This window comes from Saccostrea cucullata, unplaced genomic scaffold (genome assembly GCF_032062105.1).
Source record: "Saccostrea cucullata isolate Sc308-1 unplaced genomic scaffold, CSIRO_AGI_Scuc_v1 ctg518, whole genome shotgun sequence".
NCBI classification, from domain to species: Eukaryota; Metazoa; Mollusca; class Bivalvia; order Ostreida; family Ostreidae; genus Saccostrea; species Saccostrea cuccullata.
Window position 1 is genome coordinate 311,207 of NW_026929278.1, and position 22,151 is coordinate 333,357.

Genomic DNA, 22,151 nt, shown 5'->3' on the forward strand with positions numbered 1-22,151 from the left:
ACTTCCTTATTTTAATTCAATGGATTTCCAACAATAAATAATAATAATTAAGATATGAAATGGTGCAAAAAAAAAAAAAAACAAAAAACAAAACAATAATTTTTAAAATATACATTTCCTTTTTACAATTTAAACATAATCATATACATGTACAAATCACGATATTTGATATCACATGTAACTCAACATTTCATAACAGAAGATACTTTTAAAAGTTAAGATTGTGTCACACAGGTTTTAATCCAAAGAAGTAATTTTGAACTGTCATTCTTCGTTCTGAACCGGGGGACAGGTCGCATCTTTCCAAGGATTGGGTACGAAAGGTCGGATCCGGCTATAAAGGTATGCCTGCCTTTCTCGTGTCAGACCTCCTGGTGAATTCTCCGCAGGTATGTTAAGGAAGCATATTAGTAATTTCTCGGGAACTTTAGACTTTTTGAAGAAAATCTAGTTTAATAAATTACCAAAAGCACTGATAAACGTAAACTGTTATTTACTATTGCATACAGATAAAAGCGTGTTTAACGCAAAGACGTGCATCACCGCCATGCATCACGTGACTTCTATTAATAGCAAAATTTTCCTTAATAAAAAGGCTTACAGAACAACAATACCCCGGAGTTTGATAATTTCTTTGAGTATGTAATATAGCTGAAAAATATCTATTTTGTCTAAAAAGTGCTGCTAGAATCCCACTATCTTGTCCGTAAAATATTTATTTCACACATTCGCACGAAACCTTACCCTTTGTTTTGAATTTTTTACATATGAATCGAAGTTTTTCGTACAACCATGCTTAACTCGGGATTCTAGCAGCACTTTTCAGGTTTGTCAAAACGCAAACTTTCAAGCTGTACAAATCGTATGTTTTAAATATCCAGCTTATTGTTGTTCTGTTGCATTTTTTGATCAAGAATGACGGACGATAGGCCGATCGGGATACGTAATATAGCTGACTGTCTTCGAAAGAGAGTATAATGGATGAAAATAAATTAGCATACCTGTTTAATTAATTGAACTCCATATGAATTTAACACAATATTTCCGATATTTCCTTTTAAACTCCATTTTACGATTCTTTGAACATGCCGTCTTAGCCAAATTCTCTTTACACGACATGATCAATTTCCAAGTTACTTGATGTACACAATTGACGTCATCGGTGATAGATTTCAATCATAATGACTGTTTCATCATATCAAAATAAAAACATTTTATCTTTGTTAATGTTTACAAGTTTCTAATCATTTTCTAGAGTTAAATTACATAGCTAAATACCAATATTACGAAAACCTGATTTCTAAAATTGAGGTCATCTTGACTACTATGACGTCATAATGCAGCACTGATTTAGCCAAGGTAGAATATTTTGTATGCTTCCTTATTCCCCCTGCGTCTCTAGGTCGCGCATCATGAGAAAAATGCCTTACATCAGACTTCAAAAGTCTCACAGGAATCTCCTCACCATCACTGGACTTTTTACAAAGTACATACCCTGGACTGTCATGGCAAAATCGAAAGATTTGGAATCCGCGCAAACCATTGAGTGAAACAAAGTGCTCGGAGAAGAACTGCACCCAATCCGACCACATCCAAGATTCCTCCTCAGCATATAAAAAGGCATTGTTGGAGTAGCTGGACTTGTCAACAATAGATCTTAGTTGTTCGAGGGAGTTGCAATCACTTCTCTTGTAGAGGCGTTTGATATGTGCAAAATTCGAATCCACTAAGCATCTAAACAGATCTTATGAAATCATTAAAATAATTCTGAATGTAATTCACATGATAAGGTGTCTTTTTTGCTTTAAAGAAAGTAATTTACAAAAATGTAAATACCTTGCATGTCCTGGAATCTGCATCATGTATGTTATTTGTCTATGCAAACCAAGCAGAATTCTCCAGCAGAAGTAGGCCAACAAATATCGATTTTTATTTTGACTTAATGGTACAATTAAAATCAATATTATTATTTAAGGGAAAAAATATGATTGGATACCGGTATGAACTGAAAGCTTAACAACAGAATTACGTGTACAATTGTCTGCATGAACAATGCACTCGTTTTCACCTAATCAAAAGTTGTGTAAGCAGTGATGTAGCATTGATATTACAGCATTTGGTCCATGTGTCTTCGATCCATTTTCCCCTGAAAGTGTAATTCAATTTCATTAATTTACATAAAAAAGTAGTTTAATCAGAAATAGTCTTATTTTTTATTGTGAGGTAAACGTCCATGTAATATATTTGCATACCTATAGTTTCGTTTTCATCGACCAGGTAGTTATACTGTCTTGGAATGCCATCTACTCTCACTCCAAAAAGTTGAACTTTGCGAGGAACCAAGAAATAAAGTGGGCCCATTTGTCTGGAGTGATGAGGCAAAAACAATTGCTGAGAAAAATCAAATGTAAAGTGAACTTTAGTATAAGGCTTAGAGCATGGATCTACAGGTCCATATCCTCTTGTAATGCCTTGAAGCTCAGTTACAGAATCTGTCACGCTTGTTGGTAGGCTTGTTTTTCTCTTGTTGCCATTTGAAGGTGATTTTGGAAATTAATCGTAGCTTCTAGTTTCTCTGCATCACCAACAGCTTCTCTTATAGCATTTCTATGCTTTTTACACAAATGACACACATCGATCCGTGGATTACTTATTTTGATGTGCGGTGTCATTTCTACCACACGTCCTTAAAAGAAGATAAACCTAGAGGACGTATCCCTGTCATTCCACAATCCTCTGTATAACGCCTGTAAATTTCATCTTTTGTTTTGGAACATGGTAAGTAAACTTGAGGTTCTGGACCACCGCCCCTGGGCCCAGCCGGTTGTGGAATACCATTTTGAGTGGCGTAGTTCTGCAAGCATTGAACAACATTAAAAATCTCATCGAACTTGAATGCGTTTGGGGCTTTTCTACCCTTGTTTCCATGAACTCGTGGAGTTATTCTGTGTGCTTGAACATGCTTTTGAAGACTATCTAAAGTATGTTCTTTCACATCGTATACAATCTCAAAAGCAGCTATACAGATTTGTTGACTACGAAAAGTGAAAATTATATCTCACTCTTTTTCGAGGACATTTAGGTTTCGGGCGAAATACTAAATCATATAATGTTGTCATTATCATGACTTCCTTTTCAGATTTTACTAATTCTCGTATTGAGTATATGTGATCAATAATTTCCTGTATTGAGAAATTGTTGAGACACATCTTCACACATTTGCATCCTCTTTGGATCACATCAAAAATAACATCTTCCTCAGTTTCACTTAATCGTTCATCATTGAACTGAATTGAAAAAAATGTTCTGCTCGATTCTTTATTGATAAAGGTTCATCAACTTCTGAATCGTCATCAAAGGAAGTATCTTCTACAAAAATTGATTTACGCTTTCTGCAACTTACTCCAAAATGTTCGTTTATTAGTTCCTCTAGCTCCTACCAAAAAAAAAAAAAATCAAGCACATATAAAATACAAGTGACTCTAAAAAGGTTTCGTGCATTCCAAAATGTGTTTGATAAAAAAATTCATCTATTATATTAATCATTTATTTTATTTATTATGATAAAAATATTTGTTCAAAGTACAATCCTTGCATGTTTAATATTATGGGGGGGGGGGGGTATTAGATGAAAATGGTGACTGAAGTCAAAATTAAATATATGTTTTTGTTTTCCGTTGCCCGATCCACCCTCGATTTAAAATGTATCTGTTTTTCCTTTATCTTTACTACTACATAAAAATTATAGACGATTTTTTTTGGTGGTTTGAACCGTTAAATCAGTCGAGAACTTCTTTTGTTTACAACTTATTATTATTTTATTTTTTATTTGTTTGGTAATAGCACAGGTTAAACTCTAGTTGATGTTCAAATTTTTGAGATATTAAAAGATAAAAGAACTTAGGGTAAATCTTAACAATTTTGTGAAGAATTGTGTGCCTTGTTTTAACTGATTATTCATCAGATCTAATACTTTAAATTGATATATTAACCATATTTGTACCAGGTCCTCTAAACCTTTATTCATATAAATCTTAGTAGGCCTGAAACAAATGCATGTGATTTTTTTAAAGCCTGACATTGGGTCTTCCTTTGTGTTTGTAGTAAATTGATTACTGTATCATATTTTTTTAAACAAAATGATGAATGATTTTCTTAGAATGGAACGGCCATTCATTCTTGAGTTTTAAATTTACTCGGCCAAGTCATACAGGCATCTTCGCTAGCCAAGGGTTTCTGATAATAGTACAATTTTGCCTATTAATGATTATAAATTTATCTATATTCACAAACACAATTGATAGGCATTTCGTTAACAAATTGTAACTGCATTAGATAAATTCTCGAATTCTTGAATTTCATTTCTGAAAAAAAATTAGGGTTGTGCCCCTTTGTTTACATTAGCAACAACTTGGCAACAAAGTTTATACTGGTAGTTTTCACACTGTCGTAATCAAATAATCTGAATTTCATACATCCCTTTATATTCCACATTATTCAATAAGCATAGCAACAGGAGTTTGCAATTTTATCAATAAAGTCAATAGAAATTGCTTGATTGACCAAGCCATGAGCTCTGCTTAAATAATGCTTACGCAGAGCTTGTGCATAAAGGTAATTAATCCTGTGCACCAGTGCGGTATAATTTAATGAAAATGCAAAGTTTATATTATATTTCTATTGAAATATGAATGCTAAATTTCTCATTTGAAGTGTAAAAGAAAATTAATAAATCCACACCTGCATGCATCCAAAAAGTCGAATTTGCATTTAACGATAGACAATCAACATGACAGTATATTGGTCCAACAAGTTTCTCAAATATTTTTTTTCTCATTCAGGATATATTCTATCTCTAATTAAAAAAAAAATCAACTTAAATTTTTTTTGCAAATATATTATGCTGATGTAAAGGTCAGAAAAAAAACTCACCTGAAATTCCTCCATAACGTTGTTATCATTGCTTGAACAAGGAAGTTAAACACATAGCAGACGAGAATACAGCGTTTACGTCCTTATGATATTTAGACGCGTTTTCTGACGTTACGTCATAATAGAGATAAGGGAGGTTTTTGCTTGGCGCGTCACAGTCATATATCATATATAATTTAGGTTCGCGTGAAAAACAAACTAAGTGAACGACGATATAAAATTTTATTAATTGATAAAGAACATGATTCATCTTTAAAAGTTAGTGTTTTACGCTCGTAAAATTTTTAAAGAATTCCCACTACATCCTTGACAAGAAATCCCTGGTCGATTATTATACCCCCCCCCCCCGCTTTATATGTGGAATGGTATACACATACGTAGTAGTCGGGGTGTCCGTCCGTCTGTTACGCTTTATGGTGACTATCTCTTGTCCGCAATTTCTCTCATACCACCGAAATGAAATTTTATCTTATTACATATTTCCATTGACACCTCCTATTTTACTTTTTATCCAACACAAATTTTGAGTTTTCCACAGCAAACGTCGACACTGCCATTATTATACATGGATGCGGATTACCCTTTATTGAGCTTATTGCTCACAGTCCCTCTAGGTCTTTTGGCTGTGGTGTTGCAAGGCACTTGCTAAACATAGAAAGAAGACAAATTAAGGTTGACCCTGGTTTTCCTACTTTACAAACCGTCATCTTCCTTACATTTCCCTTCTTTTAAGTCCTTTAAACATAGTATACTAAGCTCTTTTTTCTTTTTTGTTGCAGTTGTAAAGAAGGAAAACAATAATAAAAGTAAGTGTTAAATTATTCCCATCTACTTTTAGAAAGCAACAAAGGTCTAAAAGACTTAATATGCATAAGGGCTTTTCTTCTTTTTTACGTTACGGTTAGAGAAATATTCTTATATTTTGCACTTTTAATAAATTGCACGAAATTACGGATTTTTTTTTTTTTTTTTTTGTAGGAGAAAAAAATGACAAGACCAACTTTGGTAAGTGGTAAAATGTACTGTGTTATTACATGTACATTCTCGAAATAAATCCGAAGAGTGGAGAATTGTTTTATTTTTTTGTTAAATTACAACAAACAAATTAAATTTCGGACTGTGTAAAGAATCATAAAAAGCACATCTATTGGAATAATGTAAAATTGCATTTTCTTTTCACAGTAAATCAAGTCAATTTTTTTTGTTAATATAAAGATAAGAGGTTCTTGATTTTTTTTAGTATATTCTTGAGTCTTTAAAGGAAATCATCTGTACTTTAATGTTTATATTAGTCCATTGACTGATTTTTAGTAGTTATAATATAGAAACAATAGGCGTGTATTCTAAAAGGACATACCGGGATATTCTGCATGAAGGTAATTTTAAACTACAAGTCATAGAAAGAAACCCATTATTGTTTTTTCTAAATCTTTATTCTTTTTGGCAAATATCCAGTTCACATTTTTTACATGTACAAGAGAGCGGTATATGAAAGTCACACGTCTTTTAAATTTAGATCCCTCCCGATTCTGATCAATGCAGATTTTTATGATTTATGTCTAAACTAATCATAAAGAACATTGAATTGTGATTGTAAAAGTATAATACTTGATAATACTTCAACTTGGTTTTAAATTTATAGGTTTCCTCTGGGCGTTTCTTCTTACATTGTATATCGTAAATCTGGAAACTTTGCTGTGGATAAATTTTTAGCAAATTTGCGACTTCATTGCATACGCAAAAATATTTTTCTTAAAAATAAATTACCAATAAGATATTGTAAACAAAGCAGTGGTCATTCGCAAAATTTTGAAACGTAAAAATTAATCAACAGCATTTTTAACCGAATTCGCAAAATAAAATCGACCAAAATTTTCCAGATTTACGGTATACAGTGAAACCTGTCTCATCCGACAGGCACTGGGAGTCGATTTTTGTGTCGGAATTGACAGTGAGTTTGATTACACAGTGTAAAGAGACATGGAAAACAGTAAAATGGGAACAAAATTCGGAATTCACAAATTATAAAGCCATGAAACAGTCTTTTTTTAACTATTTCAAAACAGTTTTAAAATCTTGAAAAAAATGTTTTTTTTTCTTTTTGCCGTCGTTCTAAATGCACTAAAATTACCAAAGCCTATCTAGAACTCTATAAATACAGGTCGTTTAATTATTAAGACAGAATCATATTTAGAAATTAAAATACAATCTATTTTCATATTAATTAACCTACATACATGTGAATGGAATGCTTACTTTTTACAAGTAAGGCACTGTAAGACTAACTTTAGAAATACTTATTAAAAAATAATACTGGTCATTGTCAGAAAATATAACAATATTTTAGTCAATAGACTATAAATGTAAATATTTTCAAGAACGAACATATGATTAATGTTAATTAGCTAAGCATCTCTAAACGTCTAGAGTAGTTTGTGCATATGTAGAAGACTATTTAAACATTTTTTTTGCATAACTCTTTTTGCGAATGCATATATGGATCAGCCATTTTGCACTGCTTATATTGTATGTTAGCCTTCTCCAGAATATTGAATCCTATTTGATTTTTACGAAGTTCTCACTGTATACATATATCTTTTTTTGGAATATATAATTTCACAAAGGGATGTCTATTTAAATTTGACTGGTATTAAGATCGCATCGGGGACAGAAAGGCACTACTCAAAGAATTTGAGAAATGGATTAGTAAGAAGTATAAGAACTTAAATATCGTTCACCTTTATCTGGGAAAACAAACACAGATGGGACAGAGAGATGATAGTTGTGGTAATTGATAAACTAAAAGTCATTGAGGAAAAAGAGTTTCAATATCGTAGTAAAAACGTTTATATTTGTTGCAAACTTTGGATGCAGCCCTCCTCCGAATGCATGCTTGTTTCCAGATTTCAATTTGAACATAAGAATATTATCAACGACGATAAATTATCAGCAATAGAACGACAAATAAAAGATAATGCCAATAATCTTCTTGAGAAACATTCAAACCTAGAAATTATATCAGCTTGTGCATATCATTCCACAAACAATGGAGAGATAATTTATTTTGTACCCTGCATTGTGTTGCATTGCTCTTGCAAAGGAGTTGTACCGTACGAGGAAAAAGAGTTCCCAAAAGAACTAAACGGAATAAAGACGGATGTAAGAGGGGGTTTCTTTTATTCATTTCCAAATGAGAGTTATTTCAAAAGAGCGTCTGATGTACTGAATCCATTGATGATGGGGGCAAGTATAGGAAAAACAGGTATAAAAAGGTTTTTTTGGTAACGTAAAAATAACGAATGAAATATCTACATTTGGTTGTCTTTCATATATGGCAAATAAAATCTATTTGAAACAGGCACATTAAACAGCAAATTAGTAGTACCACGTAAAAAAAATAGGAAATAGTAAAATTTTATTGTTTTTGATATATATCATACCAACTGACCTTTGCATTCCAACAAAAATCAGAAAGATGATTTGTACAATTTATATTTTAGGGAATAATTGATTTAATCATTCATTAGTTTCTGTAAATAAAAGATTTTATATGCATAATTTTCAAATAATAAAAACATATTGCTTACAGATGAAAACAATGAGGGAACTCTTGGTGGTTTCGTGGCTCTCAGCACAGGAGATATGGGATTTATTACTTGTGGCCATGTCTTATGTAATTTTTCCAGCAACAGATCCCAACAAAAGACAGCCTTAGAAGTCGTCCAACCGTCTTACGGCTACAGGAATACAAATTCAACAAGTGGTTTACACATAAAGTCTGTTTTGCAATTTCACCGAGGAGTAACAGTGGATGCATCCCTTGTAAGGTTGGATGACCGCGTTTCACAACGCGGACTTTTTGCAGAGTTGATGGCGAACGATTTATTGGAAGCTGGTAAATTTTCAGTTAAAATCCCTATTGAATTTTAATTGTCTTATCTTTTTGATAAAATATTTCATGTTTCTTTTTTTCTTAGGGTTCAGTTTAGAAAATATTCCAGAATACTCCACAGGGGCAACGCGTGATTATTGCAGAACACATACCAAACGTACAAACCTTTGTATTAAATGTGGTGCAAGAAGTGGGCTTACAAAAGGTTCTTTGAGTGTGAATGGAATGGCTGCTAGATGCCGAGATGCACATCTCTGCCTTACAAACCCACCATCACAGAACGCACAAGTTTATCTTTCACAACTTGAAAATACGGGAATACCACCAAAACCATTTGCCCTTCAAGGAGACTCCGGTGCTCTTGTCTTTCAAGTAGATCCTCGAAACAATGAAGACGGAGATGATCATTTATTTTGTATTGGAATGGTTGTTGGTGGAACTTCCTATTATACAACTGTAGTTACTCCAATAGAACCTATTTTAGAATCTTTAAATGTAAAACTGCATGTTTTCCAACAAGAAGGTATGGAGACATGACTGCAAAAATTAAGCTTTGCATGATTTTAACAAAATATTCTATTCATTCTCGTCATGATTCGTCTTTATTATCATGCATCAAAACAGTTTTCGTAAAGGTTACCAATTTGACGATAGTTATACTTAGCCAGTAAAATCATTTCTGAAAATCTTACAATCAGAATTTTTTCATGAAAAGTACTTGTTTTCAAAAATAAGTCAATTAAAGCGTTCTATATTTATGGTGACTCAAAGATTCTGTAAAAATATCATTATATGTTCTTATAGAATTGATTTGTTTTCATTTTTTGAAAGTATTGTTTCATTTATTCTCACTATGATATATGAGAAAAAAAAATTAACTATTTTCTATTGCTTCAAAATCACGAATATTGGTAGAAATATTAACTATTTTTTTAGTGTAAAATTTAATGATATTTTTTCCAGTACACATGGCATTTCTTTGGAAATTACGCAACAAATTAAAAATAAATCCGCCATGGATCTGAAGTTGTAATGAGTTGTCATTTTAATTTAGTCTTTTTATTTTAATTTCAATATCACTAATTGTTTTCCAGATATTTTATATTTATATTGTGAATTTGTTCATATTATGTTTTTTTTTTTTCGGTATATAGTGTATACGGTCTTGTTAAGTGCATTACTGTTTTTTGCATTTTGTAAAATCAAATTCTACAAATAAGTTTACAAAGGCTATTCAGAAGAAAGAACAATTTGAGGATTTGTAATTTTCAATGATGGCAATATAGTATTCATGACGTATGTTTATGTTCTCTTTGATGAATAACGACGTTGCCGTGAAAAAAAGAATATTTAGATGGTTGATTGATTGTATATTGTTTTACGTCCCTCCTGAGAATTTTTCACTCATATGGAGACGTCACCGTATGCCGGTGAAGGGCTTCAAATTTAGACCTATACTCGGCACTCAGGGCCATTGAGCAGTGAGGGTTCTTTATCGTGCCAGCGCCTACATGTACCGTGACACGGGACCTACGTTTTTAAGGTCATATCCGAAATACCCGTGACTTTCACTTCTAGTGCCGAGCGCTTGGCGAAGGAACAGTCACTACCTATGTTTACGTCCTAGGTATGACGCGGCGCCGCGGACGAGAATCGAACCCGGGCCTCCCGATCACGAAGTGAAAGCTCTACCATTAGCCTACCGTGGCCGGTAGAATATTTAGATAATCTAGAGATTGCTTACGAGGGTCATTCAATAGATAATGCAACATATCATATAAAAATATGAAAATGTACATTATAGATATTTTTAATAGTTACAATCCTTCAAGGCATTCACTGTTTCCCTTTATACATGTAATATGTCTTTGATTGTTTTTATGTTTCTTGGGAATAAAAAGATGTCACAATGTCTTAGATCTATCTAAAATGACCAATGGAAAAGTTCTATTAACTTTATTCTCTTAGAAAATATTATTCATTTCTCTATGCTTATATGCAACTGCGCTTTCAGACACAGGAATATACCCACGTACCGAAATTTCGACAACCCTTGCATGTGATCAGCATAACTTTACTTGGTGCAATTCGAATATAAAAATTAACATTGAAAGTCATTCATATGGTTATATACACGTGTTCTAATGATCTCTCTACATACATGAAAACTAATAAAAGATATTTGGAGCACTTGTTTCTTTTTATCATAATAAAAAGAAGCCTTTTCTTTGTTTCCACGTTTTGTAATCATTATTATTATTACAAAAATCATTTATCTTATTTTTCGGAAATAAAAATTGCACCTATGTTCTCTCATTTATTTAGCAAATTATTAAATCTTTATTTTTTTAAAGAACCTTTTTTTAAATAGACCGTTGCCACATTTACCGGTTGTTTTCTCTCAGATTTTTGTAAGAAAATAGGGCACATATCTGATAGAAATATTTTAAATATTTTTGTATTTGTAAAAAAATTCGACAAAAAGCTAACATGATTTTTGTTAAGTATCTTATTGTTGTCTTTTTATGTAAATTTAGCATTTCCAGATATCATGTGGAACATAACATCGATATTTTTTGTAACCCCCAAATTTTAATCGGCCAGATTGATTGAAATATTTTACCTCTCTCTTTTTTTCTTCTGAGTTATAGTATCTATCTGTCTTCAGGACCTCTTTAAAAATTTTTTTCGACTGTGAAAAAATATAAGTAAATGTCTCAGTATTTAAACTGATATGATGACCGTCAAGCAAAAACCACCCTTAAGTGAAAATTTTGACATTTTTAGTTGTTTAGTGATCCTGATAGAAAATTTTCTCCTCTTTCAAATGATATATAACATGTAGTTGTTCAAAGACTAAAAATTAGTGATATTTTTCAAATAAAAAATACAAATTCTTCGTTATGACGCCGTGTTTTATCGGACGTCAATTTCTTGTCCTCGCATTTCCATAGTTTTATTGTAAAAACTGCACAAGAAAAATCACCTCGGACAACAAATGATATTACATTTAAGTGATTTTTATTTAATTTTAATGTTATTGTCACTTTTTATGATCGGTAATCTTAGCATTTTAGAAGAAATATCAGGTTTTTCATAAAATAAAGAGACACCAGATGTTTTGTTTCTTTTTTTTACAATCAATTTTGTCAAATTAATTCTCTTTTAAGGGGAGGAGGTTTATTGTTTATATGGTCTATACTCGTAAAATCTCGACGGAAAACTCAGATTCAACTAATAGTAAAGACTTTTATGCCACGCCACCCCCCCCCCCCCAACCCCCCCCCCCAAAAAAAAAAAAGAAATACATGTACAGAGTTCAGATCAGATTGATAGTTTGAATGCTCTTTTGTTTCAGAAGTTTTTTTCTCGTCATTTTATGCATAAGATTGAACAATTTGAACAATTTCATGACCATGGTATGTCGAGTCGACATATGAATGAAAGTAACTTTTGCGAATTGATAATACATGAACGTTGTGGATATGTAAATTTATAAGGCCACAGAAATACTTTCCTGTGTCTCATGTATACGAATTTGAATAAATTCGGAATACGGAAATTATGTCTGCTAATAAGGGGCATTCTGATAACAAACGGCCCTATCATTTTCCAGAGAAGAAGATTGGTTGTATATATATACTGTTTAATGTCCCTCTCGAGAATGTTTCACTCATATGGAGACATTACTGCTTACCGGTGGAGAAAAATTTTGTATTATACTCTGTCCTGAGGGCCATTGAACAGGTAGGGATCTTTTTCGTGCCAGCGCCTACTGCGACACGGAAACTTGGTTTATTCGGTCTCATCCAAAGGACCGGTCTCCATGTCCCGCGGTGGGATTCGAACCCGCGACGAGAGAGGAAGTATAATATTTTACACTTAAATTAAATCAAGGGTTCGTAGAAAATACTTTTTGTCCTTGTGGTTTTTTTTTTCCAAATTAATTTATTCTTTTTGGAGCAGTTTGAGGAACAGATTCTATTGTATCTTTCTATTAATCTCACTCAAATGGCCTGAAGAGCTTTATCAAAGTAATTGTCATCTCTGACACTGCATTAATAAAGATGCATATAATACGCATTGCTGCAATATAATTTATACCCACTGAAACTTTGAATTTGGCACTGCATGAACTTCCAGTATATTGGAAGGACACCCCCCTTTCTTATGTTCTGAAAATGCGCATTTGTCGCGCCTCGTAGTCGTAGTGGAAACCAAGTTCACAAATCAATAAATTCTCTCCGTCTCTATATATTTTATTTATTAAAGGAATTCCAACATCCACCACCTTTTATCAATGTACAGTGCTTGCATAGGAATTAAATTTTGACTGATAGCAAGTCTCAATGATGAATAAATGCCTCTTTTAGGTATATAATTAATTATTTGAAAATAATTGACTATGTGTTTTTTCCTGCTTTATTGTAGACGACAATTTTTCTAAAATTACTAGTAAGACAAAACATTACCTACATGCGTATTTGTTTCAGCTATGCATATAAAAATGCATTACCAGGAGTGAATTCGTAATTTGCAGTGTGGCCAGGGTCCAAATTTTTTTTAATAAAAGAAAAATATTTATCAGGATGAAAATTCCGCACAGGATAAAGTTTTTAAAATGTAAAATTTAGAGGCAGGGTTATGGCTGCTCTCTTTTCTGAGCACGCATTTCGTGCACCTGGCGTGACATTTGTTTTTATATTGAAAAGAAATGAACATGAAGCATTGTCCCATGGACACTTTTAAATAACACCTGATTTCGCCTACAGAATCTAAAAGTTTCCCTGAAATACACCTTCGAAAAACAATAACCAAAACATGCACATAAATTCTGGACATAAATGCGAATCGAGAGTGACATGAGACAATTCATGCAAAAATCATTGAAACATTTCCTTTTGATAGAGAGAGAGAGAGAAAGGAAGAAGGAGAGAGAGCATTATACTAATAGATTGTACATGTACTAAATATACCATACATGGCCAAATATGTACTCCGAAAATTCTGCAGGTCAACTTGTTGTACATGTACATTCACGTGGAGCGGAATCGAAAGCTCATAAGAATAGTCCCGTGCATAATGCACCTTTCGTAATTCTGTTGAGAGGGTGCAACGGGTTGTAAAAATAGCCTTGAATATGGTATTAATCCCACTGCATGTTTACTTCCTGCTGGCTTATCCCCCTCCACCCACGAAATAGGATTTTCGAGTTTGGACATTTTGCTTGTAAATTTTTTTTTCAGGTAAGTTATTTTTTTTTCTCTGGCTGCCCCCTTTCAAAAAAGATGCTAGGTCACTGTACAGTTGTGTAATTGTGGTTTGATTGGTTGATTAAATGACACATTAAAATTAATAGCTTAATTATAGAGTTACGAGTATTAGCCACATGCTAAATATTTCATCAGTTTCAAGTTAAGAAGTTTATTTTGAATCAATTTAGTTAATCTAATTTCTATAACCTAATTAAAGTATAAGTTGCTTATACCCACCCCAAACCATGTAGTGCTAGGATAAAACATAATTTAGAGATTAAATGATTTCATTTTCATGATAATTTCTTATCTTTTCCTAAAACAATTTGGTTGTATTCGTCTTTGATTAATAACTGATTGAGGGATTCATAATGTTGCATTATTATTCCAACATATTTAAAAAAATAAATCAATTTGTTTTTTAACTCATTTTAGCAAATATCTTATAGAATGAATAATTAACAGTTCTTACTTTCCCCTCTAAATAGCAAAAACATGCAAATAACATATACACAGACACCGAAAAATCTTTGAAGGAAGTGGAGAATACTGAACGCTTCCTGTTGCCAGGTAACAATAAATGGGTATAATGCAGGTTACTTCCCTTTGTTTGCGGTATTAGTACATGTAGATTATATCCGACACATAGGAAGCGATTTATTTTTTATTTCTTTTTTTAAAGGGAGGGGGTTATTGACATGGAATAAGAAGGAAAACAAAACAAACTTTTTCATAGCAAAACTTTTTCATTTGTCATAGTCAAGTATATTTTTCCGGCCAAGTTATACTGAGGGTTTTGTTATCCAACTTCAATTATATATTGATAAATTATATATTTTTGTGACCCGCCTCCCCATTTCTTCAACCTTGTTTTTGATTTTTGGTACATAACGCTGTTTAGTTTGCAATAAACTTACACACCTTTGTATGAAATCGAACGCCTTGGCTTTACACTTTGTTTAGGTTTTCTATACTTTTTATCATAAATATAGAAAAATATCAATAAATAGTGACAAAAATAATGTTGAATAAGAGTAGTTCTATGTCCATTTTGTTGCTGCCCTAGTTTAACTTTAGATAATATACGATTTCTCCACCATTTTGTGTTTTAGAAGTTTCCTCGAAAATGAAAATAAAGGCGAAGATCGTGGTATTCGCTACTTCAAAGGATTTTCACCTTCAGTTTACTGTAAATCATTTTTTTTTTCATACTAAACAGTGGACTTTCATAATTATACTAACGACTACTCATTATGTTGTTTAGTATAAGCATTTACTGTATGAAGAAATACTATAATACAGTGTAAATGATGCGTCTTCACACTGCATTTATTTGCAAAATTCGGCAAACATTTATGACGTCAACTTTAGTGCTCGTTTTCTCGATAACGTCACAATGCACATAAGGGTGGTTTTCGCTTGACGGTCATCATATACTTTATGTTGCATTACTTATTGGATGACCTTCGTATGTTAAATTTTTATTTATTGCTTTTTTTTTTATTATTTCAAATCTTATTATTTTATTTTTTTTATTTCTTGATTCATTCCCTATCTATTTTTAAAATTCTTTTCCATGGAATTTATATACACCTTGTATTTCCTACAAATATACATCGACCATTCCTTCCAAACTTTTCAATTACAAAAACGATTAACTTGGCCTGGATAGCGACTATATGAAACAAAATCCTCCTTCGTGTTAATGTTCTTCTTCGCCCTATAACTATAGTCCCGCTGTATAAATTACTACAAATGACGTTAAGCTAGTTCGTAATTAGGACCTAAGATCACTTATTTTAAAGTGTCCTAAATATAGGGAACCCCGATCCTTCAACTGACGTCGGAACTTTATATATATTATGGATTTTGTTGAAAATTGCGCCAGACAATGGGCCAGATATAAAAAATAAGGCGTTGACACCTTGTCAGAATAGATTAAATGTATCTGATCTTAATCCATGTTAAAGTCACGTATTGAAAGATTGTGGGGCAATATGAAAACCATCTATCCTTCAATGTTCAATAAACCAGAAGTGAAAAAAAAATTAGATTACACGATCAGTATGAACTGGTTCCTGCCGATAAAGCAGGTAACAACATTGTTTTCGTTTGTAAGGCTTATTACAATGTATATAAATTGCATTCTAGAAGAACTTGGATTTCATTCTACAAGTTGTAATCCTACTTATACTCATACTTCCATGTCCAAGAAAGAAATTCTTCATGATCAACTGTCAGTTTTGAAATGAATATGAACAACCTTATACGAGGGATGTCCCAAAAAGTCGTAGACAATGTTAATAACTTGCAACTAATACTGACCTTGCAACTAATACTGACCAAATTTTAAATAGACATAACATATTCATTGTTCTTTAGAATTGTGAATTATTAATACATTTCTATCATATTAATAATATTGGGACGATATACTAGTATATGAAGGCCGATATGGTCTGTCGGCGCACGAACAAAATTCGGAATTACTTGTGCATATAACTGATACATTTGCTTCTATTTCTTTAGGTAAAAGGTTGAACTCAAATTTTAATCAGTGAAACCAGAATAAAAATCTTAAAATCATGTCAAATTCTCATATAAATGCATGGCTTTAAAAACAGACGATTGGTGTCATGATTTTCAAAGTATGTTTGGAATTGAGTTTGATGAAAATGAAGTCGTCAAACGTGTAACCGGCGAAGGGGTGGAATTAATTGTATTGGATATGGTTTTTAAATATCAGAAACGGGAAAAAGAGTACAGAATTCACATTAATATTACACACTAGACTCTTAGAGAGAAGTTGTTTTTTAAATGCTGTGAAATTCAATGATAGTTTATCCCCTATACCGAAACGAGTTAAGGCATGTACGAAGTGGACGACTGTTTGTTAAACGCAGACAGCAGGGAACGTTCTGGCCCACGAACGACGTCAAACAATATGTTTGTCTCCTGTCTACAATTTGAAGTAAACTTTCACCTAAATTACGACTAAAATTTGAATCTGCTACAAAAACAACAACAAGAAAAAAAAAAGGACAGTAGTAAATTTAAATAAGTCACTTAGTCAACAATGTTTTTATTTACTTTTAAAAATTTTTGGATGTTAACAGACGCATGTGAAGCAGCAAAAGATATCATGACGTTATAAGAGACGTAAATTACGCTTGCTTTCGTGACCTGATGTACACTTTCGTTCTTTTTTTATTTCTTCAGAATTTTCTTATTAAATGTGATATCATCATGAAACCTGAAATACATGATCATAAAATGTTACTTTATGCTAAAACATCAAAAGAAATTTAATTAAGCATAGAGAAACTAAACTGTTTTTCCCTGTTTATGACTTCTTTATATTCATATGAAGCAGAATTTTTGCAAAATCTTATGCGTGTAAAGAGGAAAACCCTTCCTGTGGCCTTCAACTCGACATTCAGATATATCGACGACGTATTGTCAATTAATAATGGTAATTTCCATTCCTATGTCGATACGATATATCCTGGTGAGCTTGAGATAAAAGATACCACAGAGTCCGACACTCCCGTTTCATCCTTGGATATTTTACTTGAAAAAGACACTAATAATAATCTAACAACCAAACTATATGATAAACGTGATGACTTTAACTTTTCTGTCGTTCTAATTGTTAGTCTATTATTTATACACTGAATTGAATTGACGACGAATTTTTTTCCGTTATTTCTTGATCATTACAAGTAGCACACGGCGTGTGTGATCGGTCAGCTAGGGATGCTCACTCCTCCATGGCACCTGATCCCACCTCTGATGTTTCGGGGATCCGTGTTTACTCTGCTCTTATTTTGTACTGTTTTATGGACTTTGAGATTGAATACTGTTCGCTATCTCCTTATTCTTCTTGCATAGAGTTCATTGGAAAAACTTTAAAAAAGTAACTCAATGAATCAAACTCATGTGTTTCTTTTAAGATAATTTAGCAAACACAGAGAGACTTATGAAAAATACGAGTAAATAGAACAGATCTGACAATTTAACTGCACTGTAAAGTAAGAAAAGACTGCAAAATATAAGAGCCGGATAAAAGGTTGCATCTACCCTTTCAGTACTTTCATGTGTGTCAAGGTCACGCCATTTCTATTTTTAGCTTTAACTTGCAAACAACATTCATCTGGAGCACGCAAAGGTGAGAAATTTGTTTTATTCAAGATTATTTGATTTTATATCAAATAGTAAATTATTAATTTAGGAGAAGGTTTTAATGTTTGGTTAGTTGGGACGAAGTGTACACAAGTTATTACATCAGAAATATACAAAGTCATATTACGAGTCAAACTTCGTACGAATTAATTATTAAAGTGCACCGGAAGTTATCCCCCTTTTCAAATCAGCAAATTGTTGAAATTAGACGTTTTTTTCAACACTAAAGCAATCAAACGCCATCAAGTTACTAGAATCAAAATCATGCCGCCAGTTAGAACGAGAGTGATCAAGAGAGCGTCCAGGAAGCGGAGGGAGACCATGGGCACCCCATCGAGAGGCAGAGGGCACCGGTGCAGTCAAAGCACTAGGCCCAGGACAAATCTCACTCCAACACGCCAGGCCCCGGCCGAGGCAACAGACGCCGATGGAATTCCCCGAAAAGCTCTTTCTCGGCCATCCGATACTATACAACCTACGCTGACACCACAAATAGATCAAAGCATCCTTGAAATCCCCAGTGGAAGCAGTGAGTCAAAATTAAATTTTTCTAGTCAACCACTACAAGAAATCAGTTGTTATGATTCCGTAGGTTCACACGTCCCTCAGAAAATCAAAAAAAAAAAAAAAAATATGGGAGGGCAAATTTATCGATCTCTCACTGCTTACTAAAACAGCTTGTTAATTACAAGATTATGAATCACAAGGGGACATAAAAATTAAAGAAGGGCGGCTATGCATTGTGAAACCAAAAAGAAACATTTTTCTCACAATCGATAAGTGGACATCGGCTTTTATTATATTTACAAGCGTAATGATAGAGAAATTTCCGAAACGGGCTCAAGAACTACTCAGGTATCTCAGAGATATCAGAGTCGCTGCTACTAGGTCAAATAATTGGTTTAAATATGACGAGCAATTTCGTTTAAAAATGGCCAACCAACCCCAGCTATCATGGGGTCAAATTAATCAGGAATTTTGGCTTTTGTACATATCTAACAAGCATGAAACTATTCAAACGTATAATCGTACCTCTTCTCAAAGTCAAAGTTCTTACAGAAGCAATTCAAACCGTACTTCGGCATTTTATTGTAATCATTTTAACAAGGGAGTAAGTTGCCCTTTCTTCCCTAGGTGCAGGTACAGACATGCATGCAGCAAGTGCGGAGCTAACCACCCAAGTGCCAGGTGTTCAAAATAATGGTTCAATATATTCTTTGGGCACAACACCAATCAAGTTACATAATTTATGTAAACATTTAGTTGGATACTCTGATTATGAATTCATATTCCAGGGTTTTAAGTATGGTTTTAATCTCCAATATTTGGGCCCCAGGGCACCCCGCGAATCTTGTAACCTCCCTAGCCAATACAGTAATAGCTGAAAGTAAAATTCAAAAAGAAGAAGCATTAAAACGAGTTGCAGGCCCTTTTGTTCACCAACCATTTCCAAACCTGCAGTCTACCCTTAGGCCTTGTGCCTAAAAAAGATGGTGACATGTGACTCATACATCATCTCTCTTACCCAGAAAACAAGTCATTTAATGATTGTATTGACCCTGAAGCATGTACAGTACATTACAGCAATATAGATCAAGCAGCAGAAATGATAGCTAAGGTAGGGAAAGGGGCCTATTTAGCTAAGACGGACATAAAGTCAGCATTTAGGCTGCTCCCAGTATCCCCAGGTGACTTTGACCTGCTTGGTTTCAGATTTTAGGACAAATACTATTTTGATAAAATGTTACCTTTTGGCTCTTCAATTAGCTGCGCATTATTTGACAGGTTTGCATCATTCCTACATTGGCTCACTCAAAACTACTCTCAAAATGATCTGATAATTCACAACCTTGATGATTTCCTTTTCTGCGGCCCACCAGGCACATCCACTTGCCACAATGCCTTAAATGTTTTTAAATCCATATGTTCAGATATTGGTGTCCCAATTGCTCATGACAAAACAGTCGAACCTACACAAGTCCTAACATTCTTGGGAATAGAATTGGACACGGTCAATATGACTATGAAACTCCCCTCAGAAAAATTAAACCAGATTAATGGCGTATTAAAACACTTTTTGAAGTCAAAGAAAGTCTCCCTGAGAGAAATGCAGTCATTTATTGGCTGATTAAACTTTGCGTGCAAGGTCATCGCCCATGGCCGGAATTCTGTCGCCGCCTTATAAATTCAACAATAGGTATTACTAAACAGCATCACAGAATAAGGGTAACAAAGAACATAAAAGTTGACCTCACAGTATGGAAAACTTTTTTGCAATCTTACAACTGTATATCGGTTATGTTTACCCAGTCCTGGATTCACAATGACACAATTCAACTTTTCACAGATAGCTCAGGGGGAACTAATGGAGGGTTTGGTATTTACTTTAGGGGGAAATGGGCTTATGGGGTCTGGCCAAGTCTTTGGGTTGAACAAGGTATTACTAGGGACATGACTTTCCTGGAATTTTTCCCCGTCATGGTTGCTATTATATTATAGCAGAGCCACTTTGTCAATTCAAGACTTGTCTTCTACATTGACAACATGTCAGTTGTCCACATCATTAACAACTCAACGTCTAAATCTGATAGGGTCATGAGTCTTGTCCGCACGCTTGTGTTAATATGCCTAAAGTCAAATATCTGTATTAAGGCCTTATACATCCCCACAAAACAAAACTTCATTGCAGACTCCTTATCTCGATTTCAGTGGGGCAGATTCAGGGGACTGGCACAGCAGGCAGACCTAGGGCCCACCCCACTACCAAGCCACATCTGGGAAATATAATGCTTGAAGCCGATCGATTACTACAATGTTCAATAGCACCATCAACACATCGAGCATATTCAACAGCGCTGAACAAATTTCAAAACTTCCTTTCCGAATTCAATTACCAAATTATTTGGCCAGCACCAGTGTAACAGCTCGTGAATTTTATTGGTTTCCTCTCACTTAATAATATGTCATACAGAACAGTATCACTGTACCTAAATACAATCTCATATATACCCAAAATACATGGCTTTCAGGACACAACAAAATGTTTCATAGTTTCTAAAACCCTGGAAGTGCTGCTTAGATCAGTAGGTACAAACAAAGACCAACGAATCCCTATTTCATTTGAGCTTTTTCACAAAATTATCCATTCCCTGCCCAATGTTTCAATTCAGGATATAAATCCGCTCTCTTTTCAGCAGCATTTACTCTTACATTTTATGGTTTGTTAAGAGTAAGTGAAACACTGGCATTCAATCTCTCAGACATTACAATAAAGAATCAAAACCTTTGCCAAATTACTATTCAAAGGACTAAAACGGACAAAATCGGACAATCTGTTATAGTAGATATCGCCTCTCATACGGAATCCATTATCAGCCCAATCACAACCTTAAATAATTTTCTGCTTTTAAGGGAGGGGTTACAAAGAAATGACAAGCTTCTTACACATCTTAATTCTAAGCCCCTTACAAAGTACCAGTTTCAAGCCATTTTACAAAAAGCATAACAATTCATTGGGGTCACAGGGCACTTTAGGTCACATAGTTTCAGAATTGACATGGCAACCGAGCTTGCCAAACAAGGTCTCTCGGATACTGAAATAAAAGCAAAAGGAAGATGGCGGTCAACTTCATATTTAACTTACATTAGGAGACAGTAAAGCTGTCCCCTGTGATCGTAGCACCTACTACCAAAGATTTTTCAGGTACCCCAACCATTTGGATACTAAGTACTTGGATCATCAGTTCCATTCTGGGCAGGCCAGCATGCTGCAACCTATCGATCTGGGGGAAGTAACCTTAATTTACCTGCCACAATTTCTTGGTTAGAGCGTAGGGGTATGCTTTAGGATCAGTTAGACAATGCAATTTCGGATTATTTACTTCAGTATC

At 33.7% G+C, this 22,151-nt stretch overlaps 1 protein-coding gene across 1 annotated transcript; it reads left to right on the top strand.

Annotated features, from left to right (window-relative positions):
* Positions 1-7,313: 7,313 nt before the first annotated feature.
* LOC134280282 (uncharacterized) lies at positions 7,314-10,003 on the top strand. Its single transcript, XM_062762685.1, has 3 exons — positions 7,314-8,194; positions 8,522-8,827; positions 8,910-10,003. The coding sequence occupies exons 1-3, from the start codon at positions 7,708-7,710 to the stop codon at positions 9,359-9,361; spliced, it is 1,245 nt and encodes a 414-aa protein (XP_062618669.1). The 5' UTR covers positions 7,314-7,707; the 3' UTR covers positions 9,362-10,003.
* The last annotated feature ends 12,148 nt before the right edge of the window (positions 10,004-22,151 follow it).

Excerpts from the sequence above, each read along its gene's own strand:
- LOC134280282 (XM_062762685.1), top strand. The coding sequence starts at position 7,708 with ATGATAGTTGTGGTAATTGATAAACTAAAAGTCATTGAGGAAAAAGAG. Across the intron at positions 8,195-8,521 it reads GGCAAGTATAGGAAAAACAG|ATGAAAACAATGAGGGAACT; the intron begins GTATAAAAAGGT and ends TATTGCTTACAG. Across the intron at positions 8,828-8,909 it reads GAACGATTTATTGGAAGCTG|GGTTCAGTTTAGAAAATATT; the intron begins GTAAATTTTCAG and ends TTTTTTTCTTAG.